Source organism: Scatophagus argus, chromosome 22, assembly GCF_020382885.2.
Source record: "Scatophagus argus isolate fScaArg1 chromosome 22, fScaArg1.pri, whole genome shotgun sequence".
NCBI classification, from domain to species: Eukaryota; Metazoa; Chordata; class Actinopteri; family Scatophagidae; genus Scatophagus; species Scatophagus argus.
The window spans coordinates 7,442,644-7,462,199 of record NC_058514.1 but is presented as its reverse complement, the minus strand read 5'-3'; the positions used below and the strand labels follow the sequence as shown (position 1 = coordinate 7,462,199).

The 19,556-nt window shown below is 41.7% G+C and overlaps 1 protein-coding gene and 1 long non-coding RNA gene across 4 annotated transcripts in view; one reads left to right on the top strand and one right to left on the bottom strand.

The window, feature by feature from the left end:
• Positions 1-371: 371 nt before the first annotated feature.
• nrf1 (nuclear respiratory factor 1) lies at positions 372-16,428 on the bottom strand. Of its 2 annotated transcripts, none has more exons than XM_046379358.1 (12): positions 16,276-16,428; positions 14,315-14,435; positions 14,047-14,191; positions 13,495-13,609; positions 13,229-13,355; positions 12,966-13,106; positions 9,788-9,946; positions 9,403-9,618; positions 9,213-9,311; positions 8,647-8,804; positions 6,239-6,360; positions 372-1,655 (listed from the first exon to the last, which is right to left on the bottom strand). In XM_046379358.1, exons 2-12 carry the CDS (start codon positions 14,390-14,392, stop codon positions 1,495-1,497), a joined length of 1,521 nt encoding a protein of 506 aa, XP_046235314.1. In that variant the 5' UTR covers positions 14,393-14,435; positions 16,276-16,428; the 3' UTR covers positions 372-1,494. The 2 variants fall into 2 exon arrangements, with proteins under 2 accessions (XP_046235314.1, XP_046235315.1); XM_046379359.1 differs by having other exon boundaries at positions 14,324-14,435.
• A 575-nt stretch (positions 16,429-17,003) lies between these two features.
• Positions 17,004-19,556, top strand: part of LOC124053895 — a 73,406-nt gene continuing 70,853 nt past the window's right edge. For both annotated transcript variants that reach the window (XR_006842259.1, XR_006842258.1), the window contains exons 1-4: positions 17,004-17,082; positions 17,197-17,254; positions 17,614-17,673; positions 17,853-17,942. This is a non-coding gene — a long non-coding RNA (uncharacterized LOC124053895). The remainder of the gene's footprint in view (positions 17,083-17,196; positions 17,255-17,613; positions 17,674-17,852; positions 17,943-19,556) is intronic.

Here is a 19,556-nt window from a genome sequence, read left to right as displayed (position 1 = left end):
AACAAGCTGATAGACACACAGTCAGCACCATTTCTCCAATACATAAAGTGTCTGATGTTACAGTTAATGCATTTGCAAGTGATTACTTACTACATGTTGAGCAGACACTGCAAAAAATATAATTGATTTGTGCTGATATTCCTGGCTATCAGGCAAATGCAAGCCCAGTATTCGCTGTTGTGGCTCTGCTTTTGTCTCCACCAGCGCCTAGAAAAGGCTCTGGGTCAGTACTGTACAGTACTGTTTTGTATTGTATTCTCCAACTTTGAAATATAAAAACCAAAGGAAGCAGCTAAAAGATGACAAAAGGCCTTAAAGAGCTGCTGTGCTGAACAGTGTACCAGTAAACACAAGACAAACAGAACGAATGATGAAGAGCAGCCATTTAATTGAACTTTATTTCATTTTTTTTTTTAAATAGTGGTGAGAGTTGAACCAAATGTTACAGCTGCATCAAACTGTTCATTCTTGGCAAGCATTTTTTTTTTTGTTGGAAGATTGAAAGAAATGTTTTTTGATGTTTGCATCACAAATACTGCAGCGCCTGTCTGAGTACGACTAACTTCCTGCGATTTACAAAGTGATGCAGACCACCAGGTCCTCAGTGACATACAAAGGACTTCAAGTTTAAAAAAATAACATACCAAGGGGTGCTCCTGTCCATGCACTGTAAGTAAATGGATTTGGTACACAAAATGGCCGCTTTGGAAAGTCAGCTTAGCAGACCTGCAGTAAAAAAAACAAACAACCAAAAAAAAAAAAAACCCAAAACAACAAACAACAACAAAAAAAACCCCAACACCATGATGTATATCCTGAGTCTTCACAAATCTTGGCATGTACGTGGACTACAGTAAAACAGCACAGGGAAAAACACACAAGGCAGTATGTCAATATAATAGTTCCTCATCTAATGTGAGAAATGTGTGGGAGTATCTACAGCTGCTTTTCTGGATACTAAGAGTTTTGGATGAGTTGATGGTGGAAAGTGTAAAATTTAGAGTAGTGATAAAGGACAAGGGAGACACGGGAATCATGGGAGATGAGTGATTTCTGACTGTGGCACTGAATTGTAAATGCATCCCTAAAAACAAAACAGTCAAGCACATACACGACGATGAAAATCTGGAACAGTGATGGTTACACTCACTGGGTACAACAGTGGTGCCCCCCCCCCAAGAGTTTTTGGTTCATTTTTGTTTAAAGGTTAATTGTAAAGAAATAAATACTAAATACTTAACATCAGAGAGCTAAAAAAACAAACAAACAAAAAAAACACATGAAGCTAAATGGGAGAAATAATACACCACCAAAAGCAATATCTTTACATAGTAAACACAATTTGTCGATAGCTCACTTTTACTTCCCCCGCAGATGTACATTTAAAAATATATTTGACACTGTACACAGCGTGATGTCTTGGAAAAACAGTATGACAAACAAATCTCCAAGATGGCCATTCAGTGCCTTCTACTCCTTCCAGGGTGGTAAATGTCACTGCTCCAGGGTCACAACTTCCACTGCCTGGCCGTCCAATGTGACAGTGTTGTCTATGCGTGTGGCGACAGGTGCCATGGCAACCTGGACGGGCCGGTTGCCCTGGGCCAGGCTGGTCACGACAGTCTGGTACATACTGACCGGGATCTGGACCAGACCTGAGGAGAAGACGCAGACATAACATAAATCAACCATTAGCCTGTTTATGTTAAGGTGGAATGTTATACGACGCCCTGCAAATGTGAGGACTTTTTGCTGTTTACTTATTTCATTTCAAGTTTTGGACTGTTTGTTAGATGGAACAATCACTTTAGGTAGGCATTACTATTTTCTGACATTTTAAAAGAAAAACTATTAGTAGGACACTAATCAGCAGATTATTTGATGAAAATAATCATTAGTTACAATCCGAGCTGTGAGATTGGAATATTATAATTGTCCCCTCTCATCAAGTGTTTGCAACCTTAAGATTCAGTTACTCATATGAGAAAAAAAAAATGTGGGCGGGTTTATTACACATAATATGATTAATTGTAATTTAAAATTACTGGTGATAATTGGCAGAAAATTGATAAACAACAATTTTGACAATGGATTAATCACTGAGGTCATTTATCTGTGAAAAATATGACTGTTCTAGATTCTCAAATGAGAAGACTGATTGATCATTAATAGAAATATTACTGTCAGCTCTGATGTTAACAAATACTCCTCGCTGTGTCTTTAGCCAGAGGTAATCTTCTCATGGGGGTCTCTGTCTGACACGGTGCTCAGGAGGTAATCGAGTCCAGGTAGTTGTCTGTGACAGGAGGCGGCCATGTTACAGAGACGGCATATCTGAACAATGGTCCGATTGAACATGCTCAGCTCGCTTCCCCCCATGCCCAGCTGTGTGTGTGTGTGTGTATCTCTGCCTGTAGGGATTAATGCTGCAGTCACGTGGGCCTCGGCCCCACCCAGCAAGCTGTTACAGTGTCACCAGCAGGCAAGAAGGTCAGTGTAAGGGATGGCAGTGGCTCATGCCCGCTCCCATTAGCTAAGACACTGGACATTAAACACACAAACTAGACACCACCCATAAATCCCTTTATGAACACGTAACTGAGCTGATACTGCACAACATTTGAATCTATTCATCTTTCCAAGTCTCCCAAAATAAACTCTGGCCCCGTTTTGTCAAGCTAGCTTGTAATTGCTGGCCCTCTAATGTGGGCCCTCACTAAGCCCACTTGCCAGTGATTTGTGACAGGGTTAAGTTTTGCTGATGCAGGTAATTGTACTGGCAGTGATTATGGTGGAGGGCTTAGGGAACAGGGCATTGGCCTGACACGGTGACACAGCGTACGAGCACAGCACGGTCACTGAGTGAAGTGCCTCATTCGGCCACTCAAACATAGTTACTGAGACGTTAAGGGCCGTGTCTGGCGTGGCCGAATGTGTGTATTAGTGTGTGTATGTGTGTACGTGTCTACATGCCTGTGTCAGTGAAGGGTGGCTACACAGGCCAATCAGTGGTGTCTGGGCCAGTGCACTTCAAACGGTGCTCTGCACTCCTGTGTAGCACTACAGTGATTAGCGAAGGTCAACAGTCAGGAGAAGGACTGGCTTTGGCAGCTCCATTAGTTGTTTCAGCGAGCTATTGCAGCCAGAAGACTCTTTATGGTTTAGGAAGCGAGATGTCAAACAACAAAGGCTGCAGATGTTAGGTTTGAATAGCTTGAATTTGGGCACATTTGGGCAGAAAGGTGCAAATATACACTAGCACACTGAAAATAGTTTTTGCATTTTGCATAATGTTTCAGCACTTTGAATTTCAACGTGTGGCTTTCCATCTTTTATTCCTTTGATGAAATTCGATTTCACTTGGACTGACCTGAAAAAAGTCAGATTATTTACCCAATTAAAAGCACCCAATGGTTTCACAGTCTGGAATTTAATTTTCGCCATCTTAAAAGATTGTATTTTGGCTTCTGTTTGTGCCATTTGTGCTGCATGCTGCTTTAAGCTGAAAGCATCTAAAGATGGGTGATTTGAAACAAAAGGCCATGATATGAATGAATGATATGCTAAGCTAATCCGCTTCAGTCTTTAAATGCAAACATCAGTTCTGTGCAGGTATTCTAATATGAGGATGAGGACATTGCAAGTGTGTGTGTGTGTGTGTGTAATAAACAAAGCTTGGGGGCACATAGACACTTATCTGAATTTAGAAATTGCCTGTAGTCATGTAACGTGTGTGTATGTATGTAGGCAAACAGCAGGATCTGGACTGTGTGCCGACAGCTGGCACAGTGATTGGACCATGGACTGATAATGGAGTGAATTGGTCCTCTTAAGGAAGGCCCCTGAGAGACCTGCTCATGCCCCTGGGCTATTATACTTTGTGTGAGTGTATGTGTGTCTGTGTGTGTTTATCCCACTGTGGGATGATTCTGATTAAAAGAAATGAAGAAAAAAAAAAAAGACTGACAGCGTGACAATAAGTGTATAAGTAAACTTTTTTCTGGGTAGAATTTCCTGCTATACTACAATAAATCTGTTCTATCATTGGTTTGATTATAAATTACCAGGTTTCAAGGCATCAATTTGCTTAGAAATAAAACTGAATTAAACTGTCTTCAGAAAGAATCAATACAAAAGGATACAACGACTACTACTAATAATAAATACAAAAAGAAATATTTAAGAAAAATAATTTCCAAAATCACAATGAAAGAGAAAAACACTATTAGCTCTTGAACTTTCCATTAAGCCGGGAAGTGACAAACCTAAGAAGACATTACGCCTGATTCGACAATCAAGAATGAGGAGCCAAACGTCATGGTCAGCATGCTAGAAATCTGACTGCATGTGCATTACTTGCTTAGTTTCACTTTTATATCTGTCTTCATGTGCAACAGGCCACTGGCATTTACAGACTACATTTGCTAATTAGATTAGTAGCTTGCCCCCTGATGTTATTCATTGACAAGTACTACTACAAGTACTTTACATTCCATCCTCAGGATACTGACTGAACATATGCTGAAAGTTACTATTAATGCTACCCAAAAAGGATGCGATGTTGTCATGACAAACTGGTCCAGTCCCAGCAGACTCACACACACACACACACACACACACACACACAACCACAGCAGGGCATAGAAGCTGAAGATGGTCTCATGAAGCCAACGTATCATTAAAAGAAGGGAGTATTGCTACAACACACACACACACACACACACGCACACACACCATCTGTCACATCAGCACAGAGTAGATTAGAGTGTAGGAGCTCAGAGGTCTCACTGCAGTGCTACTGAAGGGAGGCTTACACTTAATAAGACTAATTAGAAATGCCATTGGCTGGGGAACACACACACAAGCACCAATTAGTCAAGATGTGATGCCAACAATGTCTCGATAGAAAGAGTTTGGAATTGTTATCGTATTTCCAGTTGTCAAAATAGAAAAATCTGCAATAAAATATTCCCAACTTCTTTTTGGTAGTCTCCAACTGCCTACAACAGAGTGAAATAAATACATACATTCATCCACACCGCTGATCTGAATATGTGGGTATCACAGATGGCAAAACTTTTTTTTATTGACCTTTTTTTTTGTCTTTGATCGAAAAGAAGTCATCTTTGAGGGTTTCCCAAAGTTTTTCAAGTCAAGGACCGACAAACAGAATCAAGATAGACCATAAACCCTCACTAGAGTATATTATGATTTACTAGGGGTCTCCAGTTACGTACTCTCTGTAATAATGACTCAATAATATGAATTTGAAAGAAAAAAAGAAGCTCTCAACTCTCTCCAGATAGTTAAAATCACTAAAAAAAAATAATTTGTGGCTATGATCTCATCTGAGTCAGTTTAATTAGGAGTTTATGTCCAAACCCACTCCCCATTTCCCACAGTGTCACTGTATTTACTGCCTGCCATTTTATTTGACTAATTTATAGACAGAAATCTATACACTATAGAGCAATGTGTAACACTTCACCTGTCAGTGATGACGGAAATTATGATGACGATTCCTAATTCATCGTGAAACCACAATGTACTGCTCACTGAGGATCTATTAGTTTACATAGTCTGTTGGCCACTAAAGTACCACTGAAGCTCGCCTCTCTAGCCTTTAGCTGTCAATGAGTGAACTATATTCTGATTCCAGACATAGCTGGGGTTTCAGTAGCTGAACTTGGCCTTTCTTGATGATCGCTATGAATTCAACAGCTAAAGAAACTTAGATGATAATGTGCTATATCACATTGGCAGCTAATTTATTCACGATTCATTCTGATATAAAGGAAAGGTTGTGGGTAACTGATAAGGCATTACTTTATAATACCTGCCAACTCATTGCACTGTAGATTAAGATCACTTTAGCCTATGGCACCAGATGACAATTTAGTGACAGGATAGTATTTTGCATCAAACTGCAGTCTTTCGCTTTTATGGTGCTGTTAAATCCTGAGTTAGACTCACAGGTGCTTCTGTTATTCGCCCTACACCACAAACTGCTGCCTCCAAAGTTACTGACTCACCACCACTCTAAAACAATTTGAAGGTGAACGGAACGTTTTAACCTCCGTAAAGGTAAGATTTATTATCACACCGTTGTCAAAATGTCATCTGGTGCCGCAGACAATAACAAAAGTGACCTTGAATGATGCCGTATATGACTCTATGTAAATTCAGTCTTTAAAGTGTATTTTGCATGTTGTCGATAATGTCATGGATGAATACGTACCTGTGGCATCTTGAACCCCTGCCAGTGCCCCGACAGCTGCTGCCGTCTCTGCCAAGACGATCTGCCCTCCGCCCTGTAGAGTGGCCTCAGCCAACGTCGCCACGGCATGGGCTGCCGCCTCACTGCAATGCACACAAACATGTCAGGTATACTGCACAATATGGGGGAAAAAAACTGGATACACATAAATAGTTTTGTGTCGTCAATTTAGAATTAAAAAACACAGACTACCAGATCCAGTCAAAGGTGGAAAGCGTTTACACATACACACATACATACACATACATACACACACATACAGACACACATACACACATACACAGTCTGCTCACAAAGACCAGAGTTATTAGAGAGATGTGGGGTGAAGAGGTAGGAGTGTATGAGCTGTAAGAGGCTTTTCTAGTCTGGACTTATGGAGAATCTGTCACATCTCCCTAAAGGCCAGGTGCTGCGGGTCTAACGAAGCAGTTTTATTAACCAGATCTATCCAGTGGAATTACTCCGAGCCTATTACCACACCAGCTTTCTTATGAACTAATAAAACTGTTCACAGCTTGACTGATCTCACAGTCACATCTGAGACTAAACTACACACACAGATGAGGAGGAGGAGCGTACAGACAAACGCAGTAAGCAGTCATGATGTATTCACACTGCAGTTGTATGTGGATGACACCCAACTGGATGTTGTTCAGTTATGGCATTAAAATGGTTCTCAATATGTCTCTGTGACAGGTATTGTTTTTTAATCATTTTTGCCCTCAATCATGAGTAGTTTTTCTGTTTTAAAAAAAAAACATTTTGAGCTAACAATACATCAAAGCTCTGATTAAATGATGAAAAGCAAGACAAAGAGAGAGCTTGATTAACTGCTTTTTGCAACTGACTGTGGCCGATAAATTTTGTGCAACCAATTTTGTGTCACTTTTTGGTCACAATGTCAACACAGAAGAAAAGACAGCAAGAGAAAGATGCTCTGCTCCCTCTCTGGAGCTGGAAAACATGAGACAAAATGTTCCAGAGCCTGTGGAGCAGAGAGCCTCAGTGTAGCTTAGCACAGGTAAACAGGGGAGAGAAGAGGAAGAGGACTCAGGTGGGTGCAGGTAACAAGCCCCAATGGGACATACCCATACACATCTGAAATTACTGCCTTGACACTACTGCGGGGGGGGGTGGGGGGGGGTGGGGGGGGCATACACAAGCATACGTGTCAGCATCTCAGCAAATCTGAGAGATGAGATTGGCAAATTAAAGAACTTTTAGATCATAAGAAAGACAGATTGTGAGAATTAATAATGTACATCAGGACGTGGCTAACTAGTTGGCTAAAGGTCTACAGGATTTATCCAAAGACTACTATTTCATTATATTGATGAGCCCACTTTCAACCTGCTGTATTCTTGCTCTGTAATCAGATCCTACAGACACTTGGGCCTCAGTGGGACATGGTTTAAGATTCTGTTGTTAATCCCATGTGAATGCAATTGTGTGTGGCTGATTTCCCTCCAGAAAACCATTACAACAACAACAACCCTTGTTTCACTACTGCAGTTAAGACAGTTGATATTAATGTGGCTGAAAACAGGACTGTTTCCGGTCTGCAGATAGTCCATCACTGAGGGTCAGTAAACTGTAGGTAACTCTGCAGGTTATAAACATCTTTCATGTGTGATTTTACTTCCCTTCCTGACTTAGCAATCAAGCATTTAAAACCTTTTCAAATAAAAAAATATACTGAGCCGTTGCCCATGGAAATATGTCACTAATAACAATTTGATGGTTGTGCACGTTGCACGCTGCCTCTATGAAAGCTACAAGCTAATTAATGAAATGCTGATATAAGATGAGAGGGAGCTGACTCATCTCCAGGGGACCCTGGTGACCTGCCCTGACAGTTGTCCCATTCGCGACCAGCTGTCAGAGCCGCCTGATTCTTCTCAGGCTCTGCGATACTTGCAGGCTCCACCACTTTGAGGGTCAAAACCGTGAAAGCTAAATACCAAAACCTACAGTATGTGTACATTTCTTGTTAAAAGACTGGGGACAACTCTACAGTGACAGCGTTACATGACCACTTCTGCTTTTCTGTCACCAAAAATCTACCCTCTGTTGTGACTTTTTCGAGTGTGATGAGGCAACATGTATGACCAGAGGAAACTAGCCATAGACACACTTCTAAACTACAAGAGAGTTTTCAATAAAAGTCATGACAAAAAAAGTGCCCACCTAAAAGAGGGACATATTATTCTCAAGGATTCTCCAAGGATGCTCCTGGAATAACTTTTCTCTCTCATGTTGTCTTCATCCCCCACAAAGTCAAAGCTGCTGACATTACATCACACTGCTATTTACTTGTGACTTTAAAAGCCTTGTTCCCTCACGACCTTTGCACAATAACACACTCTCACCTGTTAAGAGCCATTGTGACAGTGGCTCCAGGCTGAATCTCCTGACTGGCAGCGACGGCGGCTTCAGCAAGCGATGCAACTGCCTGCGTGGCCTCTGAGGCCTGAGTGGTTTGGATTGTCATCTCGCCGCCCTGGAGCGTAGCCCAATTCTGCTCCACCTGGAGAAGAACAGTGCAATGTCGTGCACAGAGCGAAAGAGAATCAGTAGTCCGATAACAAAGATTGTGTGAAATCTGAGTGACTGTTCGTTTTTGTAGTTTGCGTTTTAATTTTGTGGTGCTTAACAGACAGCTCCCGTTAACTTCACTCACCAAATTTGGTGAATATTGTTTGCTTCTGTGGCTTGGCTGTTAATGGCACTTTTAATCAATGCCTCAGTAATATATTATCTTATATACATATATATATATAGCATTATATCCACATATTACCACATTGAAGCCAGAAGTCTGTACATGCTTGCTTATTATTCCTTTTGAGGACTTTCATAAGTAGTGATGGATTTGAATGTTTTTAGAGTGTAGCTTAAAAAAATCGGTTTAGCGTCATGTTCGTGTAGGTGTTACCTCTCCGTCAGTCACAGTGGAGTAGTTGACCTGCGCCACTGTCACACCGGGCAGCTCTGAGGCATCTGCCAGAGTCGCAACTGTGTGTCCTGTGCCAACCTGAGAGAAACGGGGTTCAGTCATTTAAAAAAAGGAGCAGGCAGAGTATTGAACCTTAGATTTATTGCATGAGACAGCATCTAATAACTACCTGGATGAGTGACACCGTTCCGTCCGGGTTGTTAATGGTCTGTACCACAGTTTGTGAGGGCACAAGGTGAGCGATACTCTGCGCAGTGGTCAGGTGGTGCTGGGTGGTGGTTGCCGTGGTTACCTGCTGGTCTTCAAAGGCATACAACAAATCCTCACGGCCGTGCTGCTTGTAGCAGTTCTTGACGATGGTCCGCAATGCCTGCGTCCAAGAAACCTTAGGACACATAAATTCATTGTACAGGTAGATTTAAGGACAAGTGACGCTGAATGCCTCATCACAGATTACAGTGTCACATCACTCATGGCATAAAGTGTGAGGACTGTATCTTCTGTGTCTTTAGTGCAAATTCTGTGCAAAAAGAGACCTATAGAATTTCTCTCACCCTTTGTTTCTGCTCCTCTGTGCGGACGTCACTGCGGACGTTGGCCCACGGGATATCCTCAGGCCACCACACTGGCTTGCAGCTCTCCTTACCCCAGCCGGGCTTCCCCCGGCCTGTTGAGTACTTCAGCATCTCTGGGATGAACGCTCGGAGCTGGGCCTGAACAACAAAAAGGACAGATGCACGGAATAATGAGATGATACAGACACCAAACCAAAACTCTAAAGTGGAAAGCTGCACACACACACACACACAAGCACACACGCCCTTGAGCAGGCAGCAGGAGGTGCGTATTGATCGTGTGCCCGCTGTCGGGTGCTGAGGTGGTCAAAGCCTGCAAATAGAAACAGGCTTTCTAAAAAGGACAACAATGTGATCATGTTTATTAAAAGACCAATCTATGGCTGTGGCTCCAGCCTGATGTGTCAGGCAGACACCATGGGAACATCAGGGGTGATCCAGCAGACAGCCTGTTCCAGCAAAGGCTCCAATACACTCAGCATAGGTTTGAACAAGGACAAGCCGCTCAGTATTGTTAAAGAAGACATTTAATGTCAAACGAAAACATAAGATTAACTTCGATCACTCATGACGCATGCTTTTTTATAGACTTGTATAGAGACTCAAGTCATTATGCCATTATTGTGGACCGATTGGATCAATGAGTGCTTGTTGACTAGTATGAGTGCGCCATTCACAAACACTGAAGTAAGGGAGCTAAGCTTCTTTAGTGCAGGTCGTTGCTGCTGTAATTGCGGGCTGATTGCTTTGTCCTGGAGTTAGGAGACGAGAACTCAAATTGCATGTCCATTCTTAAGATTGCAGAGTTAAGGCTTATTATTTTCTTTTTTACTAATTGTAAAAGAGCAAATAAATCATTAGAGGCCAAACCACACAGAGGCTGCTACAAATGATTGAGTGATTAGAAAAACTGTATATTTTCTTTTGTCTTACACACAAGATTAATCCACATTTTTGATAAGGATGACATAGATGTGTCTTCTGAAATATGCTGGTATGACGGTATAAAAAATTGAATAAGATATTTCTAATTTTTATTATCATTCATTTGTCTGGTTCTATTAATCATTGTGCATTTTCAACATTTAAAATCAATAACACAAAAATCTGTGTGAAAAACCTCTTTCATATCACTGCACAAATGGCTGGATTGATAAACACAGGCTTAACAAAGCAAGATAACAACTGGCTACTTGAAATCATTTAATTCAAGAGCAAACACCAAGCTAAAACAAAAGCTGACCACACGCCTGATTTATCTTTAATATAATTTGAGTCGTGTGCTTCTTCTCCTCGACTGACTGCTTGCCTGACGTGTTGCATGAAAGGCCTCCAGAAGTTTGCATTGTGCCCCAAAGCAGAGAGAGGGAACCAGTGGGGATCCTTTATCGAATGTGATTTACATGCTATTGATCTATTAGCATGCGTATGTGTGGGGGTGGGCGGCATGTATATCCACTCACCATAACACCAACACTTCCAGGATAAGCACACACACACTCCCTGACATGCTGGGGTGGGGTTTAGTGCCAATGTCCTCAGTGTCCTGGTAATATGCAAGCATCACTGGGGGATTATATTGCACAATGAGGCACTGTAGCGTCTGCCTGCCTTGACATCACAGGCTAAATTTGGTTCTGGGCGAAATAAATCCCTCCCTCCTCCCCCTCTTAGACCCCTTTTCTAACTCACAACAACCAACCACCTATACAAGGTTCCTCAGTGCCTCACACAAAGAGATGTGACAAAATGGATCTTGACAGAAGATACTTCATCACACCGGCTTTGGAATAGCAAAGACCACATCCGGTGGCTGAAGCGAATGGGCTTCACTTCAGCCAACACTCGGCGTACTGACAAAACAATTTGGATCACCCCCCAGAAGAAAGGACTTAGCAACAAAAAGATGCTTGCATTTCCACCTGTGGCTGTTACATGTGTGAATGTATGAGGATGCATGTGTGCTAGGGCAGATGGCCTAATTACAGTGGCCAGTGAGTTAAGTGGCATGTTGTCCTGGCACCCACCACCCCACCCCCAGATCCTAATCCTCCAAGCAATGGTCCAATCAGCATTTAGGAAGGCAGCTATGTTGTCGGGTCCCTGGTCCTAACAAGGCTAGGGGGTAATTATGGGCTCAGGCTAGACCCGGGATCACCTGCTACAGATGCTCCACATATCGGACTGGCCGAGGCCTCACTAAACCTCACTTGGGATTTCTTCAGCTGTGACAAACCTACTGTGGCCAACAAAAAGGCCTTTCCGATGTGAATCAGGAGAATTAAGTCTGAATTAGCTCATTTTCATATGAGAGCAAATGTTTTCATACTTGCCATTTCAAAAGCTAATTGCCCTTCCCCACAGAGACTTAACAACATCCCGTGTCCAGCGCTTGACACACACATACCTCTTAAAAGGCCAACCCCCACACCTTTCCACCTGGGCTGCCCAAGCTGAGTGAGGCAACAGGTTACTCATGATAATCTCATCCTACAACCTCCAGAAAAACAAGCACTAACTAACACCTGCCCTCAGAGGACACATCTGGCCCTGGGATTGGCTACCATGCTCCCAGGGTTGAGGACGGTCTCCGAGGGCCTCTGCCATGCTGGCTACTTTGACGATGATCCAGAGAATGCGTCAGCAGCACTGGGAAGGCAGAGTAAACAAGCCAGGTTCCCTCGGGTGAGGAGAAGACTCATGCTGTCAGTGGTGTTAATGTTGCAGTGAAAGGCCTACCGCGGACTGTCTACTCTGCACAACCTCTCACTTATACCCCAGCCTGTCTAGCAAATGGAAGAAGGCTTGACTTGTCTTAAGAGGTAGACAAGACCTGCGCATCACCAATACTGTGGGACTGAATCACAACGCTGTTGTAACCCTTTGCCATGAAAATTAATGTAAGTATTTTACAAATAATTACTGGTAAAATAAGCATGATTCAAATTCATCAAGTGTTTGACCTTGATTCATGTAGCTGGCTAAGCTCCTGTTCTCAACAGATGTAAAATGCAATCTGTGATTCTGATCTGCTGCCAACCGGTGCCCTCTGCTGGGAATGCTAACTTTTCTACAGAAGACCAGCTACAAATACACAGTTATTTTACTTGTAAGGCTTGGACCATAACAGATAAGCAGAGAGAGTGCTGAGCCTGACCTGGGTCATCTTGTCCACAGAAACAGGGATGCCATCAATGGTGAGAGGGGGCAGCTCTGAGGCCAGCTCTCCACCAGTGGGGGCATGTTCAGCCAGAGCATTCTCCAGATCCTCCAGCATCATGGCCTTATACTTCCTCACCTGGAGGACAGAAAGACAGTTAAAAAACAACATTTTATCAGCACGTTATGATAACTAAGAGAGTGGGAAGTTCCATTGTGCAGCAGACAAAGGTGTTCAACCTGCTGACTGTTAACACTCACCACATTCTCCAGAGGAGCGGCACCAAACACCTTGAACACAGGGTTGGGTTTGGAGGGAGAGATACACAACACGATGGCCTGTTGGCCCACTCGGGTGGTGTACTCATCTAGGGTGGCTCGCAGTTTCCTGTAAATACACATCAATTAACACCTGATTCAGAGCGAAAGCCTTAACGCACACCGTAAACAATGACCACAGGCTCCGAAAGCGACATTTTTGTTATTGTAACTGAAAATACACAGTAGACATGGTTTTCTGAGTTCACCTAAGCAGGCGAGTCTGCTGCCTCTTGCGGATGGAGGGGTTGGATTCAAAGATATGAGGCCTCTTTCTTTTCTTCCCAGTTGCCACAGCAGCTGCAGCTGCCATGCCTACTGGCCCTGAAAGATAGAGAGAGAGAAAGAGGGAGAGAGACACAGAGAGAGAGAGAGCAAGGGAGAAAAGGTATGATAATTAATAAAAGCAGAGGTTCGCAGAGGAGCTTGAGGGGAAACAGTATGCTGGAGCGGCACCGCCTTTACAAAACAGTCCACTGGCACCACCTGTCGGCCATTTAAAAGCATTACACTGGACTCGGGCGGCTATGAATGCTATACTGTATCTGCAGAATTCAGATGAGTAGCTTCACCAACTCAGTGTAAATGACAAATAACACAAACAGCCAAAATGACTAACAGAATATTATGCTTATGTCAGACATTGGTTAGAAAAATTCCTTAAGAAATTTTGGATGCTTCTTATAAAATGAATCCTATTTCCACTGATTAGGAACTACTAAATGCTCAGTTTCTCCATACTAGACAGAGACTAGTCCTACCTGCAGCAGCCAAGTGGGCAGTGACCTCATCAGTGCCAGCTGAGTTGAGGATGTCTGTGTCGTCATACGGATCTTCATCCGGTGAGGATGTTGAGTCTTCCTCAGCACTCATCATTGATGCTTCAGTAAATGTGGCCACATGTACCTATAAACAGTAAGGATCCAAGAAGGATGGGTTTAATAATAATGTAAAGTGATGGAACAAAGGGTGACTGTCCTTCCATCCTGCCTGCTGTCTATAGTTTGTTTATTATGCTCCTAAGTGCACCTGCTGGACCTGTTGGCTGACGGCGCTGGCCTCGATGGTCGTCATGTGTTCTGTCTGGTGAACGACGTGCTCATCCATTACTAGCCACCTGGTCTACACAGCTGGATCCACGGTACAGCAACTGAGGCGACCAACAGAAAAAAGAAGAGATGCAGTGTAAGATATTGACAGGAACAGTTTTTCCACCATATGGTGCCTGAGTAAAGTCCATTTATTCTTTGTAATATCACTGAACTCGCATGGGAGTAATTCCTGCTGTGCTGGCCATTGATACAGAGCTTAGCAGATGCATATTAGTGCATGTACACAATGATTTCATATGCACTACCAGCTGTCTTCAAATATTGCAAGATGTGCTTATATTCCTGATCAAGAAATCAAGATATTGTTAATACCTTCAAACACAAACAATTTAGGACAAAACTGCAACCATGCCAATCTGTGATGGTCATTATGTATGGAAGAACAACACTTTAATCCATTTATGAAAATAATGTTTCATTTATTGTGTTAAATCATGTATAAATATTTAACATAAAATATGAACACATATATTATAATGTACTATTACAGAATGACATAAAGCTTTATTGAAACTCAAGTGGAAATTCACAAACCATACAGGAGACAGACTTAATAAAGTAGTTCAACCAATGCTGACAGCTTCATTATTGAAGTGATGAAGTGAATATACATTACTCTCAAATATGCTGACTGATTACTTTTGCATAATTATTACTTTTACTTTTGGTGCTTCAAATATATTTTTAAGCTAATGCTTGTGTACTTTTACTTTAAAAGCATGGCATTTACTCCAAACAGAGTATTTTTGCACTGTGATACTGCTACTTTTACTGAAGTACAAGATCTAAGTACTTCTTCCACCTTTGTTAATTGGTGAATTGCATCTGTGTAACATTACAGTCTGACAGTGGAGTGAAATCTGCTCACAAAATAAAAAGAGATTAGACATATAACATGCTTTTGTACACTTATAAATTGATGACTTAATCAATATATGGATGTAGAAATGCAAAAAAAACTTTCTGTGTGAAATTCACTTCTGAGAGAGAGTAATGGGGATAACCTGCTCTCTTGACTCATAGCAGGTAGCTAATACATGGAATATTTTTTGAAACCAATACACACTTGTTTTCTCTTTGAAAGAGACTTGGACAGGAACTCTGTTACTCATCAATACAAAATTCCAAAACAGGGATTCATGATTATGTCACCATCTGTCATCAAAAGCAGCCAGATTTGTACCCGTTTCTACCAAGTACATGGGCTGTACTGTAACTGCTCATAGGTTTGATGTATTGGTGAAGGAATGCTGCACGACTCGATAATAACATTGCTGCTAAATTACATCCATGGCCTGCAATCGGGCTAATTTTCACAGCACTTAATAAACAGGTATAACTACCTGCACTGAACAGGGGAACGTTACTGCCTACGCATTACAGCGCTGTAATGTTGGCAGACTTGCCGGGTCGGTTGACAACGGCTGGCGAACGGCGCTAAGCTAGCAATGTCCTACATTTGGCTAATAAGCTAGCGAGCTAACAATTTGGCGGTGTAGTTTCGATTATCTGAATGGGCATTGGCTGTGACCGAGAATATCAGCGGTTCTGCTGGTGTTCGGAGGGTGATCATAAATTAATTCAGTGTACAATGAAAGGCAAACCTTCATAACAAGGCAGCTAGCACGAACCCGCGCAATATGAAACAAAACAGAGCGCTACAACAGGCCCAGCGGCCTACGTCTCATCCACAGCTATTCTACTCTCTACGAGCTTGCTGCATAGAACACGATTCCGCACAAAAAGCCATATATGCATTATAACACGACTCCAGTCAACATCGAAACAATCTGCATCTTTCACCCCAACGCTGCCGGGTTCGATGATGCGGCTGCGCCGGGGCTGAAATAAATGGAGATTGCGCGGTAGGGCACTAACCTCAGAGCGGCTGCGCTACTTCGGGCCTGCGCCGTACAGCGGGGATGGAGCCGAGCTCTAATGGAGGACAGAGGGGAGCCAGCAACACAGCAAACACAGCGAGCAGCCCGCACACAACACTGATCTACACTTAGTGATGCATTCAGGTGCCCTTCCCGCTATCTCCCAGAGTCACGCTTCATACATTCAGACGTGCGTCTTGAAGCGTTTTGGGTCACCTCTCTAGATTATTTCTTATTTTATTGTTAATGGCACTGTTTGTATATGATTACGTGCCAGATTGACTGGAAAATATGCAATAAAGATAGAAACTGCATTTTCATTATTTATTTTTGCCATCACCGCGACCCTGCAAAGGATAAAATAATCTGATAATGGATAGATTGATGAATGCATGGATTTTTTCGCCGATAGTTGTAAATCTGTACGGACATCACAAACAAACTCTAAAATATAAAGTAGGCCAATTTTCAGTAGTTGCAAAACCACTACGATATTCATAACCTAAAATTAAACAAAGTGTAAAGAGAGAAACAAGAATATGAACCGCAAATGACAAGACAAGGCAATTGTTTTGCATAGAATATGGTATTTTTTATTAATTTTACATAAGGAGAGCAAAAGAAATATTGCAAATAAGCATAACACGAATTACACCGGATGCACTTCACATTTAGCCAGTTTAGGTATCGTAAATCTTCCCCTTAACAGTTCCGACAGTTGTTGAACGCCACATTTGATCTGGTAAACCACGCCCCTTTCCACTCAAACGGTGACCTGAACAGCTGCAGAGCAGATCGTCTTGAGGTAATTTCTCACGTGGTTTAATCGCTCAAAGACAATACAAACTAACAAGCAAACAAATAACGAAATACAAGATTTTAGTTTGATGGTGTTAAAAATGTTCATTTCTTAATTTAGAAAATCGTCACTGCCAACAAAGAACAACTGACGCCAGACCAAGACAACTTTCTTTTAGGTGTGTTCAAAAACATTTAAGCACACACATTAAATGTGCACATTATTTTTTACAATCTTTATTATTGGACCTGTCCTTGTATGGAGAGATGTAGCAGCAACAGTTGCAAGTTCTGCAGTAAATTCACAAATTCAGGTCTCCAAAATAATCATAATGTTAAATAAATAACTCTAAAACCAGTTTCAGCTAAAACTGAACATTATAATCCCTCGCAGAGGTTGGATTAACTTCAGGACTGTTGCTTTAGACTGCATTAATTTTAACCAGGCGTGGTAATTGTATATGTTAGTAAACTTACAGAAACTTACATCACAGCTTTTCATTTTTTAAAATGTTCTAATTTTCTCTCCACCTTACAGATAAACATGTCTGTGATTCAAGTACGTTGGTGTTAAAGGGATGTCAAATTAATTTGCAAGGTAAAAGTCTGTCAGTTTCATTGCCTACCACACCATACAGCAAAATAGCATTTAAAAGTTGTGTGTCTTTGTTTCAGCATTCACAAAGTACTAAATTATCCCTGACACCTGCCACTTTAGTCTGTATTGCAATAACTGCACTTAAGCTACAAGTCTCATTCATTTTGCACTCCAAACAGGTACAATAGACACAAGGTGTGCTGAGCAACTTTCAGTGATGCTACAAGGTGACTAATTTCATGGAAAAGCTGACTGAAAAAAATAGAAAGGTACGTTTCTGACGATTTCATACCTTTTTTTTGTTATTGCTTTCCTACTTTCTAATTAAGTTTAAACCGATTTAAACTTAATTAGAACTTTTATGGCTTCAAGGACATGTCAGACCCTCAGCCAAAACTCGTAACAAACCTCAAGGGGGCAGTGTTGCCTTACAAATCACGCTTGGGAGCTCATCCTCTCTGGTTTGCTGTAACAGGAGATGGCAGTGAGGCATCATTGATGCGTCTCTCCGCAGGTACCCTGGCGTGTTTTCAAGAAGATGGATGTTTTACATTAGTGAGTGGTGACAGGAGCTTATGTTTGTATCTCACTAAATGTCAGCGAGTATCACGTTCAAAAATCTGGCAGGAGAGCCGCAGAGTGTGACTCCACATTGTACAGCTTCCATACTGTGTACCTGGCCTTCTTACTACACTGCCTCACTGAAATACCTCTGTCTCTACTTCAGTATCTGCAGGCAGAATGAGATAGGTATAATGTCTTCTAGTACTTTGAGCTTTCTTTGCAAACATCCAGCTTTTGTATTTGTTGTTGGTCCTGCTTTCTGACTTTGCTGACCATTTAAAGGATCAAATGTGTTGTTGAGTAACATCTATTCTGGTCTATAGATAGTCTTCAGGGGAGCTGATTTTGCATTTGTTTAAATGTATTCCTCAAGGGCACTGCAGTGGACAAGTGTTGCTGTGAGGGTGGTGGTGTGACATGGTGCAGATGGAGTGAATAGCTGGGGAGGGTTAATGAACCACGGTGCTATTATTTGGTTCTATTCTGCTTTCTCCTCTGTGGGCTGTGGTTGGGTATAGATAAGGCTTACAGCCTGGGGGTCTGGAATCAATAATGGACGTAATTGGTGAAGTGGAAGTGAGGATAATTGAAAGTAATTGTGTGGACCATCACAATGCTTGGAGAGAGGTCAAGACGATGAGGTGAAGTAGAAGGTGGTGGGGATGGAGTAGAAAATGATTCTCTAGTCTACTGTATACACCTCGATGGTACCAACCCACCTGTTTTGCTAATATGTTGCCTTTAAGAGCTGCAATGAGACAATATTTTTGGTGCCAGTGCAAGTTTTAACAATGTAAATCACAAAGTTTTTATTGTATTTGCTCAAATGAAGTTGTGCTGTTGATGGAGATCACAAATGTTATCAGCTTAAACTTCTGCCTATTCTGTCCCATTAATATAGGTCAGCGTAGACCATCTGGGTTGGTAAACATGAGCATGTTGTACACAATTAACGGGTGTCTCAAATTTCTGAATTTCAAAGTTCAAACTTTTTAAAAGAGTTATAACCATTTGGAGCTGCAGGTGTTACCTTGTGCTACATTAAGTTTAAAACTAACCTGCTGTCCTCTGGGTTCTCAGTGAATTGTCAGTCCAGTACAACTCCTGTAATACATATCACCTTCAGTCAATTTAAAAAAAAAAAAAAAAAAAAAAAATCTACCTGCTACAAAATTACGTCACTGCTGCATTTATGCACATTATTTTCATAATTCAGGATTTTATAAAATCATAACACTAAAACAAATTTAAACAGATATAAAAAGAGAAAACAAATAAAGAAAACATTAATCAGAATAACAGAAAAGGCTGTCTGATAG

Bases quoted from the DNA above. Each gene is read 5' to 3' on its own strand.
- nrf1 (XM_046379358.1), bottom strand. From the start codon at position 14,392: ATGGATGAGCACGTCGTTCACCAGACAGAACACATGACGACCATCGAG. The intron at 13,107-13,228 runs GTGAGTGTTAAC...TCTGTCCTCCAG, and splicing joins CCGCTCCTCTGGAGAATGTG to GTGAGGAAGTATAAGGCCAT. The intron at 9,619-9,787 runs GTGAGAGAAATT...ATGTGTCCTAAG, and splicing joins CAGAGGAGCAGAAACAAAGG to GTTTCTTGGACGCAGGCATT.